The sequence below is a fragment of the Giraffa tippelskirchi genome, chromosome 13 (assembly GCF_054371585.1).
Source record: "Giraffa tippelskirchi isolate mGirTip1 chromosome 13, T2T-mGirTip1v1.2.pri, whole genome shotgun sequence".
Classification (NCBI taxonomy): Eukaryota; Metazoa; Chordata; class Mammalia; order Artiodactyla; family Giraffidae; genus Giraffa; species Giraffa tippelskirchi.
This window is the reverse complement of record NC_137287.1, coordinates 93,890,565-93,907,770: the sequence shown is the minus strand read 5'-3', so window position 1 is coordinate 93,907,770 and position 17,206 is coordinate 93,890,565. Positions and strand designations below refer to the sequence as shown.

The following is a 17,206-nucleotide window of genomic DNA, read 5'->3' as shown; positions in this document are numbered from 1 at the left end:
TAGTCATTTCCCTGTGCTGCAGTTTCTTCAACCAGTTTGAAGACACTGATGGCATAATTCTGAAGATGGCCCCCAATATTCCTAACTCGCGTTTATTCAGTCAAACACTACTTCAGATTCTGCTGTGAAGAGATTTTGCAGAAGTAATTCAAGTCTGAGGGTGGACTTCCCTGATGGCACAGTGGATAAGAATCCACCTCCTAATGCAGGAAACATGGGTTTGATCCCTGAGGCGGGAAGATTCCACTTGCTGGGGAGCAGCTAAGCCCATGAGCCACAACTGCTGAAGCCTGCATGCTGTAGGGCCTGAGAGCCACAGCTAAATTGTTTTTTTTTTTAAAAGTCTGAGGGTAGTTGACATTAAGATATAGGGAACGCTTTCTCTGACTGGTGGCAGAAGAGGAACCATGAGAAGTGCTTGAGCATCATCACTGGTTTCATGCTGGAGAGACCTTGTGAAGAGGAATATGAGTGGCCTCCAAAAGAAGAGTGGCCTTGGCTGACTGCTAGCAAGGAAATGGGGGTCTCAGACCTAGAGCCTGGAGGAGCTAGATTCTGCCAGCAAGTTGAATGAGTTTTGAAGCTGGTTCTTCCCCAGGGCCTCCTGGTAGGAGTGGAACCCAGCTGGTAACTTGAGTTCCACCTTCTGAAGATAAGATCTGAGACCCTCAAAACCTTTGTGAGATAGAGTTGAGAATTCTTCCTGAGCTGAGGTGGGGCTTCCCTGATAGCTCAGTTGATAAAGAATCCGCCTGCAATGCAGGAGACCCCAGTTTGATTCCCGGGTCTTGAAGATCTGCTGGAGAAGGGATAGGCTACCCACTCCAGTATTCTTGGGTTTCCCCGGTGGCTCCGCTGGTAAAGAATCTGCCTGCAATGTGGGAGACCTAGGTTCAATCCCTGGGTTGGGAAGATCCCCTGGAGAAGGGAATAGCTACCCACTCCAATATTCTGACCTGGTGAATTCCATGGACTGTATAGTTCATGGGGTCGCAGTCAGACACGGCTGAGTGACTTTCACTTTCCAGAACTGATAGAAGACATAAACAGGACCTATATCCCTAAGCAGAGAACCCTACAGAGCTCTCACCTGGACTTCTGACCTACAAAATTGAGATGATAAATAGGTGCTATTTTAAGCTCCAAAGTTTGTGGTTTGTTTGATGTTTCATAACAATAGAAACTAAGGAAGGGGTGTCTTTAAAAATCACATGTAAAGGCTATCAAGGTGTTTCTTAGGGAACACCATTTTAGATAATTCTTTATTTTCTTCCACCAGACTGTTCCCAAGCCCATTGCCCTGGAGCCGTGTTTTGGCAACAAAGCTGCTGTCCTCTCTGTGTTTGTGAGGCTCCCTCGAGGCCTCGGTGGAATCCCTCCTCCTGGGCAGTCCGGTGAGTAGATGATAGTTATTGACAAATGAGGTTTATGTGTTAGATGTGTGAAGACTCCTTCTTTTTCATAGGGAACTTGGTTATAAAAGTGATATTGCATTCAGGCAGACCTAGGAGGTATTGCAGGTTCGGTTCCAGAAAACTTCAATAAAGCAAGTATCATAAGAACGTGAGCCACACAAATTTTTTGTTTTCCCAGTGTACATACATTATGTCTATATTATACTGTAGTTTGTTGAGATTCAGTAGCATTATGTGTAAAAAGACACGGTTCATCATTCATTTAATTTAAAAATGCTTTGTTACTAAAAAATGCTAACTATTATCTGATAATGCGAGGTTGCCATAAACCTTCAATTTGTTAAAAAACAACAACACAGTATCTGTGAGCACAATAAAATGAGGTATACCTGTAGTGCCTGCCTCGCATCATTGTGAGGATTTGGAAAGATGATCCCATTGCCCCTGTATTCCTTAACCCCTCTTTCCTAAGGTCACCGTTCCTTCCTGGAAAAGATCTGGATCTCCTCAGTTCATCAGCCTCCTCAGCCTGCCAGTGGTATTAATGCTTCCAGCCAAACCTTCCTTTGCCACCAACGCTTCCTCCCCCTGGCTGTGTTGCTCCTTTACTATCTCTTTCTTTGCTGTCCCTTAACTGTAGGCTTTCTCCCTCTGTGCTCCATGCTTCCTGAGTCATCTTACTCTCATGGCTTCCAGCTAGCTCCTTCAAGCTAGTGGTTCTCAAATTGGTATTTCTAGCATTACTGTAGCACCTATTTTCACTGTTCTGTTTCCTTCCCAGCCCTTATCATCAATTTAGTTGCAGTGATTGTATAACTCGTATTTTTATTGTTCTTTTTTTCATGTAACTATCTTAAAACATTTTTATAACTTGCTATATAATATCTTACCCATCTCTTACACTACTCCATCAAATACATGAATCATAATTTAGATAGACATTCTTTTACTGTTGAACACAAAGGAAATGTGGAATACAGTTTGGGAAGTATCTTGATTAGACAGCTTTCAGTCGCAATGATCCTGCAGGCCTCAGGTCTGGGTCTGTGGTGTTCTCATGAGGGAGGACATTAGACATGGCCAGGTCAGGGTTTATTGTCTTCATTTCATGAGTGAATGGCTTGATTTGCCCTCATCTGGGGATTTCTGTGAGTTGAGCCCCTAACTTGGCCTTGTCCATGTCAAGGGCAGAAGGGCCCGTTGACGTGATGCTCTGGAGCAGTGTCTTCTGTCACTGCCCAGCTAAGCAGACATTGACTGGTGCTCCCCGAGGGCAAGGTGCTGGGGGTGCAGGGGTGACAGACTTGCAACACTGTGGCCTTCCCTGCTCCAAACTTGCCTGATGTGTCCCAATCTGATGAAGACGTGCTCACTGCTTGAGACCTACCAGTAGGATGGGTCCATCTCTGCCACCCCCTTCTCTATTTCCCCATTTTGTTTATTTATTTTTATTAAAGTATAGTTGATTTACAAGATTATATTAGCCCTTCAGGTGTGATCCAGTATTTTTAATAGACTGTACTACATTTAAAGTTATTACAAAATAATGACAAGTCTCTTTTCCAGTCTCTACACCTTAAGGTTCCTTGTGCCAAACCCAAGGCTTTTTTTCTCTTTCAGTGTGAGTTCATATTCCCCAATATTAAGTAACCTCTACCTTCTGTCTTTCCCAGGTTCGTATCTCTAATTCTGTTCTCTTCACCAAGCTTCATACTCAGTTATTAGATTGCCTACGTGACCTGTCCACTTGGCTTCTTCAAAGTCTTATCAAACCTAAAATGTCCAGAATGGAGCTTGCATCTTTCCAGCCAGTTTGGTCATTTGATATCCATCTCAATAAAGGAATTCACTTTACTGAGGAATTTAGCCAGTTGCTCAAGTCAGAAACTAAAAAGAGTAGTCGTAGGCAGTCCTCACCTCTGTATGTTTAATTCATGGGCAAGTTGTGCTAGTCCTGCATCTGGAGTCTCGCTCTTCCGCTTTGTCTGTTCTGCTCTGCCGCATCTCCAATCTAGTCTCAGCTGCCGTCTCTCCCCTGTAGTCAGCTTCTTCTACCCTTGACTTCTAAAATCACAGCCCCAGCCCCTGCTCCCCCCCATCCAAGCCATTCTTCTGTAGCTAAAACCATTCTTTAAATAAATAAAGAATGGTTATATTTTCCTGTGCTATACAGCATATCCTTGTTGCTTATATTTGATACATAATAGTTTGTATCTCTTAATCCTATACCCTTGTCTTGCCCCTCCTGCCTTCCCTCTCACCACTGGTAACCAGCACTTTGTTCTCTATATCTGTGAGTCTGTTTCATTATATATATATTTGTTCTCTTATTTTAGATTCCACATATAAGTAAAAACATGGAGTACTTCTCTTTCTCTGGCTGACTTCACTAGGTGTAATCATCTCTAGGTTTTTTCATATTGCAAATGGCAGAATGTCATTCTTTTTTATAATTGAGTAGTATTCCATTGTGTTTGTGTGTGTGTAGGTGAGTGTGTATACACACACCACATATTCATATCCATTCATCTATTAATGGATATTTAGGTTGCTTCCATATCTTGACTGTTATGAATAATGCTATGACCATTGCTGTGAACATTCAGGTGTATGTATCTTTTCAAATTAGTATGTTTGTTTTATTTGGATATATACTCAGGAATGGAATTACTGGATCATATGGTAGTTCTACTTTTAGTTTTTTGAGGAAATTCCATACTGTTTTCCACAGTGGCTTCACCAATTTACATTCCCACCAGCAGTATACAAGGGTTCCTTTTTCTCCAAATCATCACTGACATTTGTTATTTGTGGTCTTTCTGATGATAGTCATTCTGACAGATGGGAGATGATACCTCATCATAGCTTTGATTTGCCTTTTCCTTACGATTAGTGATGTTGAGCAGCTTTTCATGTGCCTGTCGGCCATCTCTATGCCGCTTGTTATCTTCTTTGGAATATGTCTGTTCAGGCCTTCTATTTTTTTAATTGGGTTGTTTGGTTTTTTGATGTTGAATTTATGAGCTGTTTATATATTTTAGATATTAACCCCTTATTGGTCATATCATTTCCAAATATTTTCTCCCATTCAGTAGGTTGTCTTTTCATTTTCTCAGGGTTTCAAGGAAAGTTAAAAAAACTTTTAAGTTTGATTAAGTCACATTTATTTGTGTTTGGTTTTATTTTTTTTGCCTTACTGACAGATCCAAAGAAATAGTGCTACAATTTACGTAAAGAATGTTCTACCTATGTTCTCATCTGGGGTCTTTATGGTTTCAGGTTTTACACTTCAGTCTTTATATATGTGGTGTGAGGAGATGTTCCAATCTCATTCTTTTATGTGTAGCTATCTAGTTTTCCCAGAACCACTTATAGAACAGATTTTTCTCCACTGTATATTCTTGCCTCCTTTGTCATGATTAATTGACCATAAGTGCATGAATTTATTCTCTATTCTTTATTCTCTCATGGCTCTCTATTCTGTTCCACTGATCTATGTGTCTGTTTTTCTGGAGAAACCATGCTGTTTTGATTACTCTAGCTTTTTAGTGTAGTCTGAAGTCAGGGATGGAGAAGGCAATGGCACCCCACTCCAGTACTCTTGCCTGGAAAATCCCATGGATGGAGGAGCCTGGTAGGCTACAGTCCATGGGGTCGCTAAGAGTCGGACACGACTGAGCGACTTCACTTTCACTTTTCCCTTTCATGCACTGGAGAAGGAAATGGCAACCCACTCCAGTATTCTTGCCTGGAGAATCCCAGGGACGGCGGAGCGTGGTGGACTGCCGTCTATGGGGTCGCACAGAGTCGGACACGACTGAAGCGACTTAGCAGCAGCAGCAGCAGAAGTCAGGGAGCATGAAATCTCCAGCTTCGTTCTTTTTTCTTTTTTATGAGATTGCATTGGCAATTCAGGGTCTTTTGTGGTTCCAGATAAATTTTAGGATTATTGGTTTTAGTTTTGTGGGAAATGTCATGGTTATTTTGATAGGGGCTGCCTTAACTCTATAGATTGCTTTAGATAATATGGACATTTTAATAGTATTCTTCTAGTTCAATAACACGGGATGTCTTTCTATTTCTTTGTATTATTTTCAGATTCCTTTGTAAATGTTTTATAGTTATCAGATTAAAAGTCTGTGGTTAAGTTTATTCTTAGGTATTTTATTCTGTTTGATGTGATTTTAAATGAGATTATTTTCTTGCTTTCTCTTTCTGGTAGTTTCTTATTAGTGTATAGAAAAGCAACAGGTTCCTGTGTATTAGTCTTATATCCTACAACTTTACTGAATTCATTTATTAGTTCTAATAGTTTTTTGGTGGAGACTTTAGGTTTTTCTGTATATAGTGTCTTATCTTGTGCAGCTAATGACAGTTTGATTCCCTTCCAATCTGGATGTCTTTTCTTTACCGATAGCTGTGACTAGGATTTACCCCCATTTTAAACAGTGCCCTTCTCTGGACTCCCAAAGCACCTGGCTCTGTCTTTGCTATAACGGTGGTCACTGGTGTGGATTCCCCACTGCATGCCAGGTGCTAAACCTGGCACTTAAAAGCTAGTCAGCAGGTGGAGTAAGAAACTCCTCTAGCATGGCTCCTAGAAGCCTCAACAGGGCTATGAGCCTGTCTGGCCTTTTCACAAACATAGGACTCCAGCTTCCCCAGGATTGTGCCTCCCCTAGTGAACATCAAGTTAATCAATTACCAATACAGAAGGGAGAATGGACTCACCAGTCCCCAAAGCAAAGGTGGTAATGGAGGTGGTAGGGTGAGAAGCCAGGTACTATTCTAAAACTTTCCACTAGTTCACTCATTGACTCCTCACACAAGCCCTGTGCTGTTTCCCATTTACAAATGAGGAAACTGAGGCACTAAGAGGTTAAAGAACCTTGCTTATTCCAAAGTCTGGCCCCAGAGTCTATCCTAACTCTTATTGTGGTGTAGCTATCAAAATGATAATAGTGCTAGCTGGGCAATGTGGAATGAATCTGAATTTCATCATAATTAGTGCAGCTTTTTTTGGAGAAAAAGACAGGTGAAACTTAGTGCTTAAAGCATGTCTGCGATCTTACTTAAATGCTCCACCACTAGGCAGAGCACTTGGCTTGGTTGATCTGCTGAAAAGTAAGGTACTCCTTTTACGTAAAAAGGGGGAGAGGAGGAAAATATGTATTTGTACAAATAAACTCTAAAAGAATATATACAAACTAATGAAAGCAGTTACTCTGATGGAAGAGGGAAATATGGAGGGAGATACAGGTTAAAGGTAAGGTTTTTCCCGTGTATATACTTTATTTATTTATTGCACCATGGGAATGTAAAAAGAAATATTTTCAGTTATTTCCTAAATAAAAGCAAGCTGTTCTTAACATGTGTTCCTTCTTTGGGTTCTCCCAAGGGCTCGCAGTGGCCAGTGCCCTGGTGGACATTTCTCAGCAGATGCCAGTAGTATACAAAGAGAAGTCAGGAGCAGTGAGAAACCGAAAACAGCAGCCCCCTGCACAGCCTGGGACCTGCATTTGATGCTGCGGCCAGGACTCCCTGTGAGCAAGGAGTGGCGTGCCAGAGCCGTCTGCCAGGAGGGAGCAGGCAGGGAGAAGACGCTGTGCGGGGCAGAAGACTGGAAACCCTCGAATCATCCACCTCCTCTGCATGTTCACAAGCTTTCTTTGACAGTTTCTCCCATCTGTACTCCAGCATCTAACCTTTTACTTTCATATAGGAAATAATTGATTTAATTACAGGTCCAGGGTGATCCAGTTGTTGCTGGAGGAGGCCGGTGTAGAGCGAGTGAGAGAGCTAGGAATGACACTCAGGTTCACTTGTGGAAAACTGTCCTTGGGACTGTCTCAACTGTGCAAAAAACAAAGATGTAGTGTTTACAAGTAGACATTTATCATCAGTCATTCTTGAATGTGGTCTTTTAAAAACTAGTCAGATGAATGAACTTTTCATCTGAGGCCTGCTATCTTTTTTAAAAGATGTGCTATTTATTCTTGCACGATTTAGGCAAGTATCTCTCTTCCAGGGAGTAACTTTTTTTCTAGTTGAGAATTAATAATGGTCCATCTCTTTTGAATCATAAGATAGAAGGGGGCTATTTTAAATGTCAAGGTCAGCAGTGTTACTTGGAATGTAAACTGATGTAATATGTAGTTTTCTGTAGCAACGTGATTAATTTAGTCTTAATCCATTTGAAGTTCTCTCTCTCTCCTTCCCTATCCTTCTCTTTCCTCTTTACCTCTCTCTGTCTGTCTCTCTGTCTCTGCCACTTGCGCTCTCTCTCTCTCTCACACACACACACTAAGTGCCTAGACTTTAAATAGATCTAGCAATTGGAAAGTTAGTAAGCATCAGTTTTTACATAATTGCATTCCTACATTCTTATAAAACTTAAATAGCTATCATTGTCAATCTGCTCTTTTCTAAAATCTAATTTGCAGCCAGGAAAGTTTTCTCACCCCAAGAAACGTTTAATGTAGCAGGGATTGAGAGGAAAGCAGAAAGGACCTAACTGTGAATGCTCCTGTTTTTCAAAAAGGACGCTATCTAAGGCATGTTCCCATGTGCCTCCCTGCCCCAGACTTGGCCTAATATTTCTTCAGCCCCTCTGGCCACTCCTGCCCAGGCATCACAGAGGGAGGGGCTTGCTCATGTTACATGTCTCCCTTGAGCCGAAAAGAGCATAACAGAACTTGAGACCCCTTGATCAAAGAGCAGCAGTTTGTTTCTGTAGCCTGTTTAAGGTGGTGGGTCATTCTTCATTCTCAGGCTGCAGGTGGAGTGCCAAGGTGTCAGTCTCCTGTTGTCAGGCAGAACCTGCCCAAAGCCTGGAGAACGGCCTGGAGCTGTTTGTCCTCTTTCCCCCAGGAGGGACTCAGGCCTTCCATGCTCCCTGCTAGATTCAAGGGATGGCTGTGGGGAGGGCAGTGAATGCTGATAAGGATGAAAAGCACATGAGAAAAATGGACAAGGAGAAAAAACCATGCCAAATGAAGTGACCAAATTGAAGTTGTGACCAAATTGAAGTGGGGTAGGGCAGTCCCTGCTCGTCTCCCCAGGCCACTCCCTGGATGTCGTGTTGTCCTGTCCGTGGTGCTCTGTATTCTGGCATTATGCAGCAGCCTCCCAGGACCTCTCTTCTGCTTCAAAACCCAGGAGTTCTCTAGCATTACCCTGGGGGGGCGGGGGGGGGGGGGGGCGGTGTGCAGGGGCTCGGGAAGGGTAGACCTTTAGACAACAGTGCTCAAGTTTGTGAATTTGGAGAAATTAATATACTCAGAAGAGCAAAAACTGCGGCATTTCACCTTTATATGGAGTACCTAGACAGAGGGAGTATTATCTCTTCCCCAACACTAACCCCTGCGATGAAGAATTGCCTAGAAAGATGTTTTCAAGGATGTCGAACCGTAAAACACTGTCTGATGCACAAAACACCTCTACTTTGAGACTTGCCTCTCAAAATGCTGCTTTTTCACATCATTGTTAAAGAGCAGAAGGTTCTAGAGAAGATCCCTCCTCTTAGAAGCTCCCCACATCTCTGCTCCAGATCACGGTACCCACAGAGAGCCTGCCATGGACTGGCCCTTCGCCCTGTAATTACCACGAGGCCATTGGAGAGGACCCTCCCACAAAGGAAGTCCTTGTTTGTTCAAAGGACTAGTGTTTCCTTGGCAAAGAAGCCTCCTCCCCATGGTAGTTCCATGCCTTGAAATAATAAGCACCGTGTCCCATAGCCACCTGGTTTTCTTTTTTTCTAAAAGATAATGTTTATTTTTGAAAAGGAAGGAAGGAGCAAGTGAAGTTTAATTCTGCTCCAAGAGTAGAGAAACAACTGAAGCCAGCTGCTTCTCCTTTGCAGCCAGTAGCAAACAGCTTTCTCCAGGCTCAGGCCAGAGGAAGGGGGTGGCAGGAGAAAGAGGCACTCAGCTTAGAGCCAGTTACTGAGAGGAAGTCATCTGGAATTTCAGAGCCTGTATATAAATTAAAATAGTTATAAAAACATAGATATTGCACTTGTACATAACTATACAATAGTGTCCGAATGTTTGGACATTCAGAGTGTACATAAAACAAAAATATCTTAATGTATTTTTATTAAACATAACAGTGTCCCAAGTTTGACCTAATGTGTTTTTGTGCCATATAATGGATATCCAGGCTCAGAGAAGTCCTCTCGTAAAGTGATGATAAAGCCGAGAAAGGCATCCCCATTGTGCCCATGTGTTCAAATGCATCTGGGACCAATTGGATAACTTAAAGCAGGACTCATCTGTCAGTGCACGTATGAGAATGTGGGCAGTGTGTGAAGAGGCTCGCTGGCAGCTGGAATGTCTCTGTCACTGTTACCAGCTCTGCAAGTGCACTGTAAATCTTCCTGTCAGCCTCTTGGTGCTGTGGGTAGCCAGGAAAAGACCAGTCGGTCCTGAGAAATGTTTCTCTTAGACTTTAGATACAAAGACTATACCATAGATCTAGTCAGATTTTCCAAAAGGGGGTTTTTCAGGCTGCATTTTGTTGTGATTTTGTGTAAATTTTTGATGACCATTTCCTAGGACCATAGTTAACTATACTGAAAACTGGGGGTGGGAGTGGGCAGCTGCTTTGTTGAGAATTAGCTCCTCCTGTTTCCCCAGAGAACCTCACCCTTGCCTCCTGCCCACCTCCTGCCCCCTTCCCATACTGTTTGGGGAGAAGTCTTTGTTTCTTGTGAGGATCACCTCTAAATGTGGGAGGAGGTGTGGAGAGAAAGCAACCATATGCTGCCTGAGCTATCCTGGAAGAAAAGTAGCCCTGGACAGAGACTGTCAGCATAGGGAAAATACTGGAATATCAGTGGGTAAGGCCTGAGGTAACAAGATTGGAGATGCACCAGGAAATCTTGGGCAAATGGAAAGACCAGAGCGGTATTTTAGAAAAAGACACTGCTTTTCAGTGCAAATTGTGCTCCTTCAACTTAGTAGAGTGTATTTAGAGATGGGGTGGGAATGATTCAACAAATATTCAGTAAGTACTTAACTGAAAACCTAAGCTAACACTAGGGCAGTGACAGATGGAAAAGCAGCTCTTGAGAATTACAGTAGAATCCAGCTCCTCAAACCTGTCATCCCAGGAGACCTTTCCTTGCAGTGGTTTCTGTGAGAATCGGCCACCTGAGGACAGACCCAGGAAGGCAAAGGGTCTAGCCTTGGACCGTGCACCGGCTCTCAGCCTGAAATGTTTACTCAGTTTACCAAATGGCTCAAACCATAAAAATCACCATGATGTTTTGTAGAGAGCCAAGCCCACCAAGAGACGTTTCCTCTGAGTTGTCCAAATTCATGAACACCTTCACCTGCAGGGAGATGATTTGTTGGAGTGGAGAGGAAAACTGGCGCCTTCTCTTTTAAAGGCAATAATGGAATTGACTTTCAATAACTGAATTTGTGCACAAAACATTCTAAACACTAGTGAAGCCTGTTTTGTTGAACTAATTCTGGCTCTGGAAATGTTTTATAGTTATTTACAGTTTTGTTTTGTTCGGGGAGTTTTTGGTTTGGATTCAAGCTTCGTTTGTTAATATGTATAATTTAGCATATATTGCACTCATGTAAATATGGAGTAAGTATTGTAAACTATTTCATTGCTGGGGATTGTGGGTGTTATACATACATTTAGGACTGCAATTTTTTGGTATTTTTTGTATTGTAAAATAACAGCTAATTTAAGCAGGAACAAGAGAACTAAGGGAGGTCTGTGCATTTTAAAAATAAATGTGAAGAACTTGTACATAAACAGAAGTAAATACTATAATACAAACTTCCTTCTGAAATAAAAGTAGATCTGATAAAATGTGGGTTTTGTTCTGAGTGTTTGTGTTTTGTTTCACTTATTTTTACAATTTGGTCAACAGAAACTTAAGGGAGAAAAACGTTTTAAAAAGTTGACCAGTTTTCAGACCGCCTCAGAGGAAGCATTTGGCAGCCTGGCAGAGGTATAAATCAGCAGGTGGGCACTTCAGACACCTCTGGGCAAAACTGGGCCATGAGGTGTGGGAGGAGTCCTGAGCAGTTTGTGAGCAGATTTCCCTGTGTCCCCATTATGGCCCTCTTTGCCCTTAACACACCAGTCCTGGAGACGGAGACCGGTACGCAGGACAGCTCTGCCTGGACAGCATCACGCCTATGCCGGAGCCTCACCAGCTGCCCTTGGTCATTCAGCTTCTTGTCCTCTCGTGTGTGTGCTTAGTTGCTCAGTCGTGTCCGACTCTTTGTGACCCCATGGACTGCAGCCCACCAGGCTTCTCTGTCCATGGGGATTCTCCAGGTAAGAATTCAGGAGTGGGTTGCCATGCCCTCCTCCAGGGGATCTTCCCAACCCAGGGATTGAACCCAGGTCTCCTACATTGCAGGCAGATTCTTTACCAACTGAGCCACCACGGAAGCCCTGTCCTTTCATGGGCTCCTGCTAAATCTCAAGCAGATAGATTTAGTCCTCTGCAGCCACAGCATTGTCACTGATCTTGAATTTTGATGAAGCTATGTGTCCATTCACAAACTCTTGTCTCTATGCCTTCTGCATCTCCAGCCCCACTTTATGCATCTCCTGCCCTCAGAAGAGGTTCAGAACAGTGCATTTCAGTGCCCTGATGCTGAGTTCAAAAGGTTTAGAAGTACCTGTGACTGATTCATGTTGATGTATGGCAGAAACCAGCACAATATTATAAAGTAGTTATCCTCCAGTTAAGAAAAAAAATCAAACTAGGAGTTGGATTTTTTCATCAGGATTGCAGTTTGCCCTTAAATATGTCATGTATGTATACAATTATTTATGCAGAATGTCTGAGAATTTGAGATTTTGTGTAAAATCTGTGCCATCACCTTATGTTCTCTCTGTTGTTTTTTTAACCAAAGGAACTGAAAATCAATGTTCTTCATACTTAGTGCAAATAAATCACACTTTTGCATATTAAAAGAAAAAAGGTCTAGAAGGATAAAATCGGCATGAAGTAAGTTGAGAGTCCAGAAGAACCACAAGGAAATACTATGGTTCATACACGGGAGGGTGGGTGAGGCACCAGGTCCACGCCAGGAGACTGGAGGAGGCCTGCCTACCAGAGCTTGGGCCTGAGCCAGGGTGGGAAACAGCTGAACTACAGGCCACTGACAAGTTAGGGAGGACCTTGAAACTGTCCAGGGGCAGGTTGTGGGAGCCACCAGCTATTTCTGACTGGCTCGAAACCTGTGATTTAGTGATAATGTGGTAGATTGCCACAGCATCGACAGCATCTCTGCCTTCTCACAGTTAGGTCAGGGCCATAAACTGGGCTTTAGCCAAGAAATTTTGGAAGAAGTTTCAAACTTGGCACAAAACCACGGTCACCTGTTACAGACATTGGAGGTAAATAAAGGCCCATGTCACCACTTAGAGGCAAGCCACCAGACTAGCAAGAGCTGTGTGCTGTGTGTGTTGGTGGTTTTCATTTTTTTAAGGTCAGGTTAGTGGTTTCCTTGGGGCTTCCCTGGTGGCTCAGTGGTCAGTTGGCTCCTGCCAATGCAGGAGACACAGTTTCAATCCCCGGTCTGGGAAGATCTGGAGAAGGAAATGGCAGCCCACTCCAGTATTCTTGCCTGGAAAATTCCATGGACAGAGGAGCCTGGTGGGCTACAGTCCTTGGAGTCACAGAGTCAGACACAACTGAGCGACTGAACGCACACACACAAGGTATGTGGCATTAGCTTAGCGGTCAGGCCACAGGCAATGAGAAAACAGACACATCTGGCAGAACAGCTGGGGATCCCTGTCGGGGTGGCGGAACATCTGACATGACTGTGATGTCAGATACCTTGTAAAAGCAAACTATGTGTCTACCGAGTTTTTGTTCAAGTGGAAGAAGCTGTGAAAAAGCAGAAATGTGGTATGTGTTGATTGTTACTGGCTGTTTTGGCACGACAGAGTTGAGTTCCAGAAAAAAACTGGCCCATTTACAAGCAGAAGTGAAGAGGGTGGAGAACCCTGAAATCCAGGGTCCTGCAGTGTTGAAAAAGCCAAATAGTCTGGCTTCTAGTCTCTAAACACCAAAGCGTGCTTATGAGTAAAAATGGCCCCAGAAGACAGTGACTCAGCCTCTGAGCAAGAATCAGATAGAGTGTGTGGTGGTCTTCCTGCTTGAGCCTCATAACCTCGAGGCCATCATCTTCAGGGGGGATCATGTAGATAGGCAAAGAAATAAAGCCAACCTGAGTACTGTGCTCAGGAAAGAGCTAGAAATGCTGTCATTGCCACTGGACCTGCCTGGTAAATAAAGAAAATGTGTAGGTTCCTGAGGGAATTATTTTACCAAGGAAACCATTGTTCAGTTGCTAAGTCGAGTCTGACTCTTTGCAACCCCATGGATTATAACCCACCAAGCTCCTGTGTCCGCAGAATTTTCCAGGCAATAATACTGGAGTGGGCTGCTATTTCCTACTCCAGGAGATCTTCCCAGACCAGGGATTGAACCTGTGTCTCCTGCATTGGCAAGCGGATTCTTTACCACAGAGCCACCAGGGAAGCCCCAAGGAAACCATTAGCCTGACCCTAAAAAAATGAAAACAACCAGCATCGTGACTATTGAGAGTCTAGTTAAGACTCTGCAGTGTGTCAGCTATCCTCCTCCTTCTGCCCATCCTGCCACTGTGTGTGAACCGGGCACTGTGTGGGGACCAGGGACTTAACCGTGAACAAGGCAGACAAAATTTGTCCTGGTGGAGTTTACAGTCTAGTGGGGGACTCAGAGACAATACCAGCTAATAAGTTCTGTGAAGAAAGGCTGGGGAAGGGTTGGAGTAGAAAGTGTGGGGGCATGGGGATGAGTCACTGGGGCAGGTAACAGCTGGGTAGAGCTGAATGAAGGAGGGAGCTGGCACGTGGATGTCGGGGAAGAGCATTTGAGTAGAGGGAGCAGCAGATGCTGAGAGCCCCAGAGGAGGCAATGAGCCCGCTGGGCCTGCACAGTGGCAAGACATGGGGCTTGGGGGAGCAAAATGGGCCCAAGAGCAGCGGTAGGAGTCAGGGTAGCCTGGTCCTGCAGGACACTAGTTAGTGGGTGTAGAACTGCCCCCTAGGGGGCATCTTGGAAAGAGGTGGAGCAATCTGATTATCGCTTTCAAGGGGCAGTGCTGCTATGATTTAGTGGGTGGCCCTGAAGGTGGACCATCATCCTGTGACATGCAGGACTGTCCTACCCAACAAGGAACTGACCTGCGTCCCACCCAATTTTCAAACGTCTTGTTGGATATTTGTGTAGATGGGGAAAAATCTGTTTCTAATTATTTTAGTGTAGAACACTAAAATATTATAAACACAAAGTTTTCTAGAAACAAAACTACTATATAAATAAGGGAAGACCAGGCTTCTTCTCTTCAAAACTTTACCAAGAGCTCGTCACCATTTTGGAAAACTGTCACCAAGAGCAGTGTTATTCCTGGTGTCTCCAATTGGGTTGCATCTGGACAGACACACTCCCTGCAGCCCTGTGTCACTAGCTGTGGGACATGCCTGGCAAGAATTCTCTTCCATTCTATGTTCCCAACACAGAGAAGGGACGAGCTGAGATGGTCCCGATGACTGTATGAAGTTGCTGCACCAGGAGCTGGGGCTCCACCCTGGCTGCTGGGGCCCATTTGCATGCCCTGTAGGCCTTTCCTCCTCATCTGCTTATTCCCAGTCCCTTGAGGGCTCAGGTTCTGAGGTTTTGTATTTTATTTTCTTGTGTGGGCATGTGAGCATCTTCTCATCTTAATTTTCCTCTGTGTCTTCTGCCTTGGGCGGGCACTCTTTCTGCCCCCTTCTGATGTCTGTGTCAGAAGCTTTCTCTATCTCTTTTATACTTTAATAAAACCTTATTACACAAAAGCTCTGAGCAATCAAGCCTTGTCACTGGCCCCAGATTGAATTCTCCTCCGGAGGCCAAGACTCCCGGCATCTTTTGTGGTTCAGCAGCAACCTTTCATCTTGGGGGCTCATCCAGGATTCCTCAGGACAGGGTAAAGATGCTTGGAGCTCTAGTTCTTTGTTCTCCTAGTGAACATGTTTTCTGCTATACTTTACTAACTCTACAGTGTGCTTGTGTGAATGAATGACATGCCCTGCATGAAGCAAGTGAGGAGCCCCACTCTGCAATTCCACAATGACCTCGTACGGCTTATGGCAGAAACTCTTGTCGGGGGATTATACCAACCTGCCAATGGACTTCCCTGGTGGCTCAGAGGGTAAAGCATCTGCCTATAATGCAGGAGACCTGGGTTCAATCCCTGGGTCGGGAAGATCTCCTGGAGAAGAAATGGCAACCCACTCCAGTTTTCTTCCCTGGAAAATCCCATGGATGGAGGAACCTGGTAGGCTACAGCCATGGGGTTGCAAAGAGTCGGATATGACTAAGCAACTTCACTTTCACTTTCATTTTCTGCCTTGGACTGGAGGCTCCTTTGGGTGTGAGGTGACGTGTGTCCCTGGTAAAACAGTTTCCTTAGACATCTTTCAACACAGGCCTTCCCAGGCCTGCAACCCAGCAAGGCAGGGCCACGTTCTGTCTCCCTTCACATGTGTGCCAGGCTCACTGGCAAGTTGCTGTCCAGCTTGGGGCACCTCTCCTGTAGCCCTGCTTGCCCCTTCCCTCCTGGCCTTCTGGAAATTTCACCCACCAGTGTCCATCCTTCCTGTAGAGATAAGCCAGTTCTGAGTTTGGCCACACCTGACTAAACTGGGGTGAGTGGCAGGAGGAGGGGGGCAGTGAACAGCTTCGTATTAACCTTGCAACTTAAGACAACAAGCCAGAGCGAGCATTCATGAACCGTGAAGTTTCCACCCATAAATCCATGGGTGCTTCCAGCACCTGCCTTTCTGCCTGCTCCCATCCCCAGCCACCTGTCAGCTAGAGGCTCAGTGTTGACAACAGCTAACAGAGACCCAGTCACAGGGATGAGGCCAGGCCCAGGACTGCAGTTCCCAGAATACATGTGAAAGTGTGACAGCAAGGAGCCTACCTGGCAGGACACAAAGGCCGATACTCAGATGTGGAGCAACACAGGACCCTTCTCTGGTTGTTGGGGCCACAGATGGACTCAGCTTTGAGGTGTTTGGCCAGACTTAACACCATGTTATGAGCCAGGACCTTTTTATATGGAAGTGACAGAAACCAAACTCTGACCACCTAAGACAACTCCACTAGTTTCCCGAAGCTGCTATAACAAATTACCTAATCTTGGTGGCTTTCAGTTCAGTTCAGTTCAGTCGCTCAGTCGTGTCTGACTCTTTGCGACCCCATGAATCGCAGCATGCCAGGCCTCCCTGTCCATCACCAACTCCCGGAGTCTACCCAAACCCATGTCCATCGAGTCGGTGATGCCATCCAACCATCTCATCCTCTGTCGTCCCCTTCTCTTCCTGCCCCCAGTCCTTCCCAGCATTAGGGTCGTTTCCAATGAGTCAACTCTTCGCATGAGGTGGCCAAAGTATTGGAGTTTCAGCTTCAACATCAGTCCTTCCAATGAACACCCAGGACAGATCTCCTTTAGGATAGACTGGTTCGATCTCCTTGCAGCCCAAGAATGACAGAAATTTATTCTCACAGTTCTGAAGGCCAAAGTCCAAAATCATGCTGAGAGCAGAGCTGCAATGCTCCCAGCCCCAGAGCAGAAGCTCTAGGGGAGAATCCGCTCCTGGCCTCCTGTAGGTGGCTGCCCACATTACTTGGCTTGTGACCACCTCACTCCTGTCTTTGCCTGTGTCTTCACAGCACCCTTTCTTCTGTGTGTATATCTAATCTCCCT

The 17,206-nt window shown here is 44.6% G+C and overlaps 1 protein-coding gene across 2 annotated transcripts in view; it reads left to right on the top strand.

Moving 5' to 3' along the window:
- The window catches only part of ATRN (attractin), a 174,077-nt gene extending 162,831 nt beyond the window's left edge, over positions 1-11,246 (top strand). For both annotated transcript variants that reach the window (XM_081558874.1, XM_081558873.1), the window contains exons 28-29: positions 1,280-1,394; positions 6,814-11,246. In XM_081558874.1, the coding sequence (XP_081415000.1) occupies positions 1,280-1,394; positions 6,814-6,938 (240 nt within the window). In that variant the 3' untranslated portion in view covers positions 6,939-11,246. The remainder of the gene's footprint in view (positions 1-1,279; positions 1,395-6,813) is intronic.
- The last annotated feature ends 5,960 nt before the right edge of the window (positions 11,247-17,206 follow it).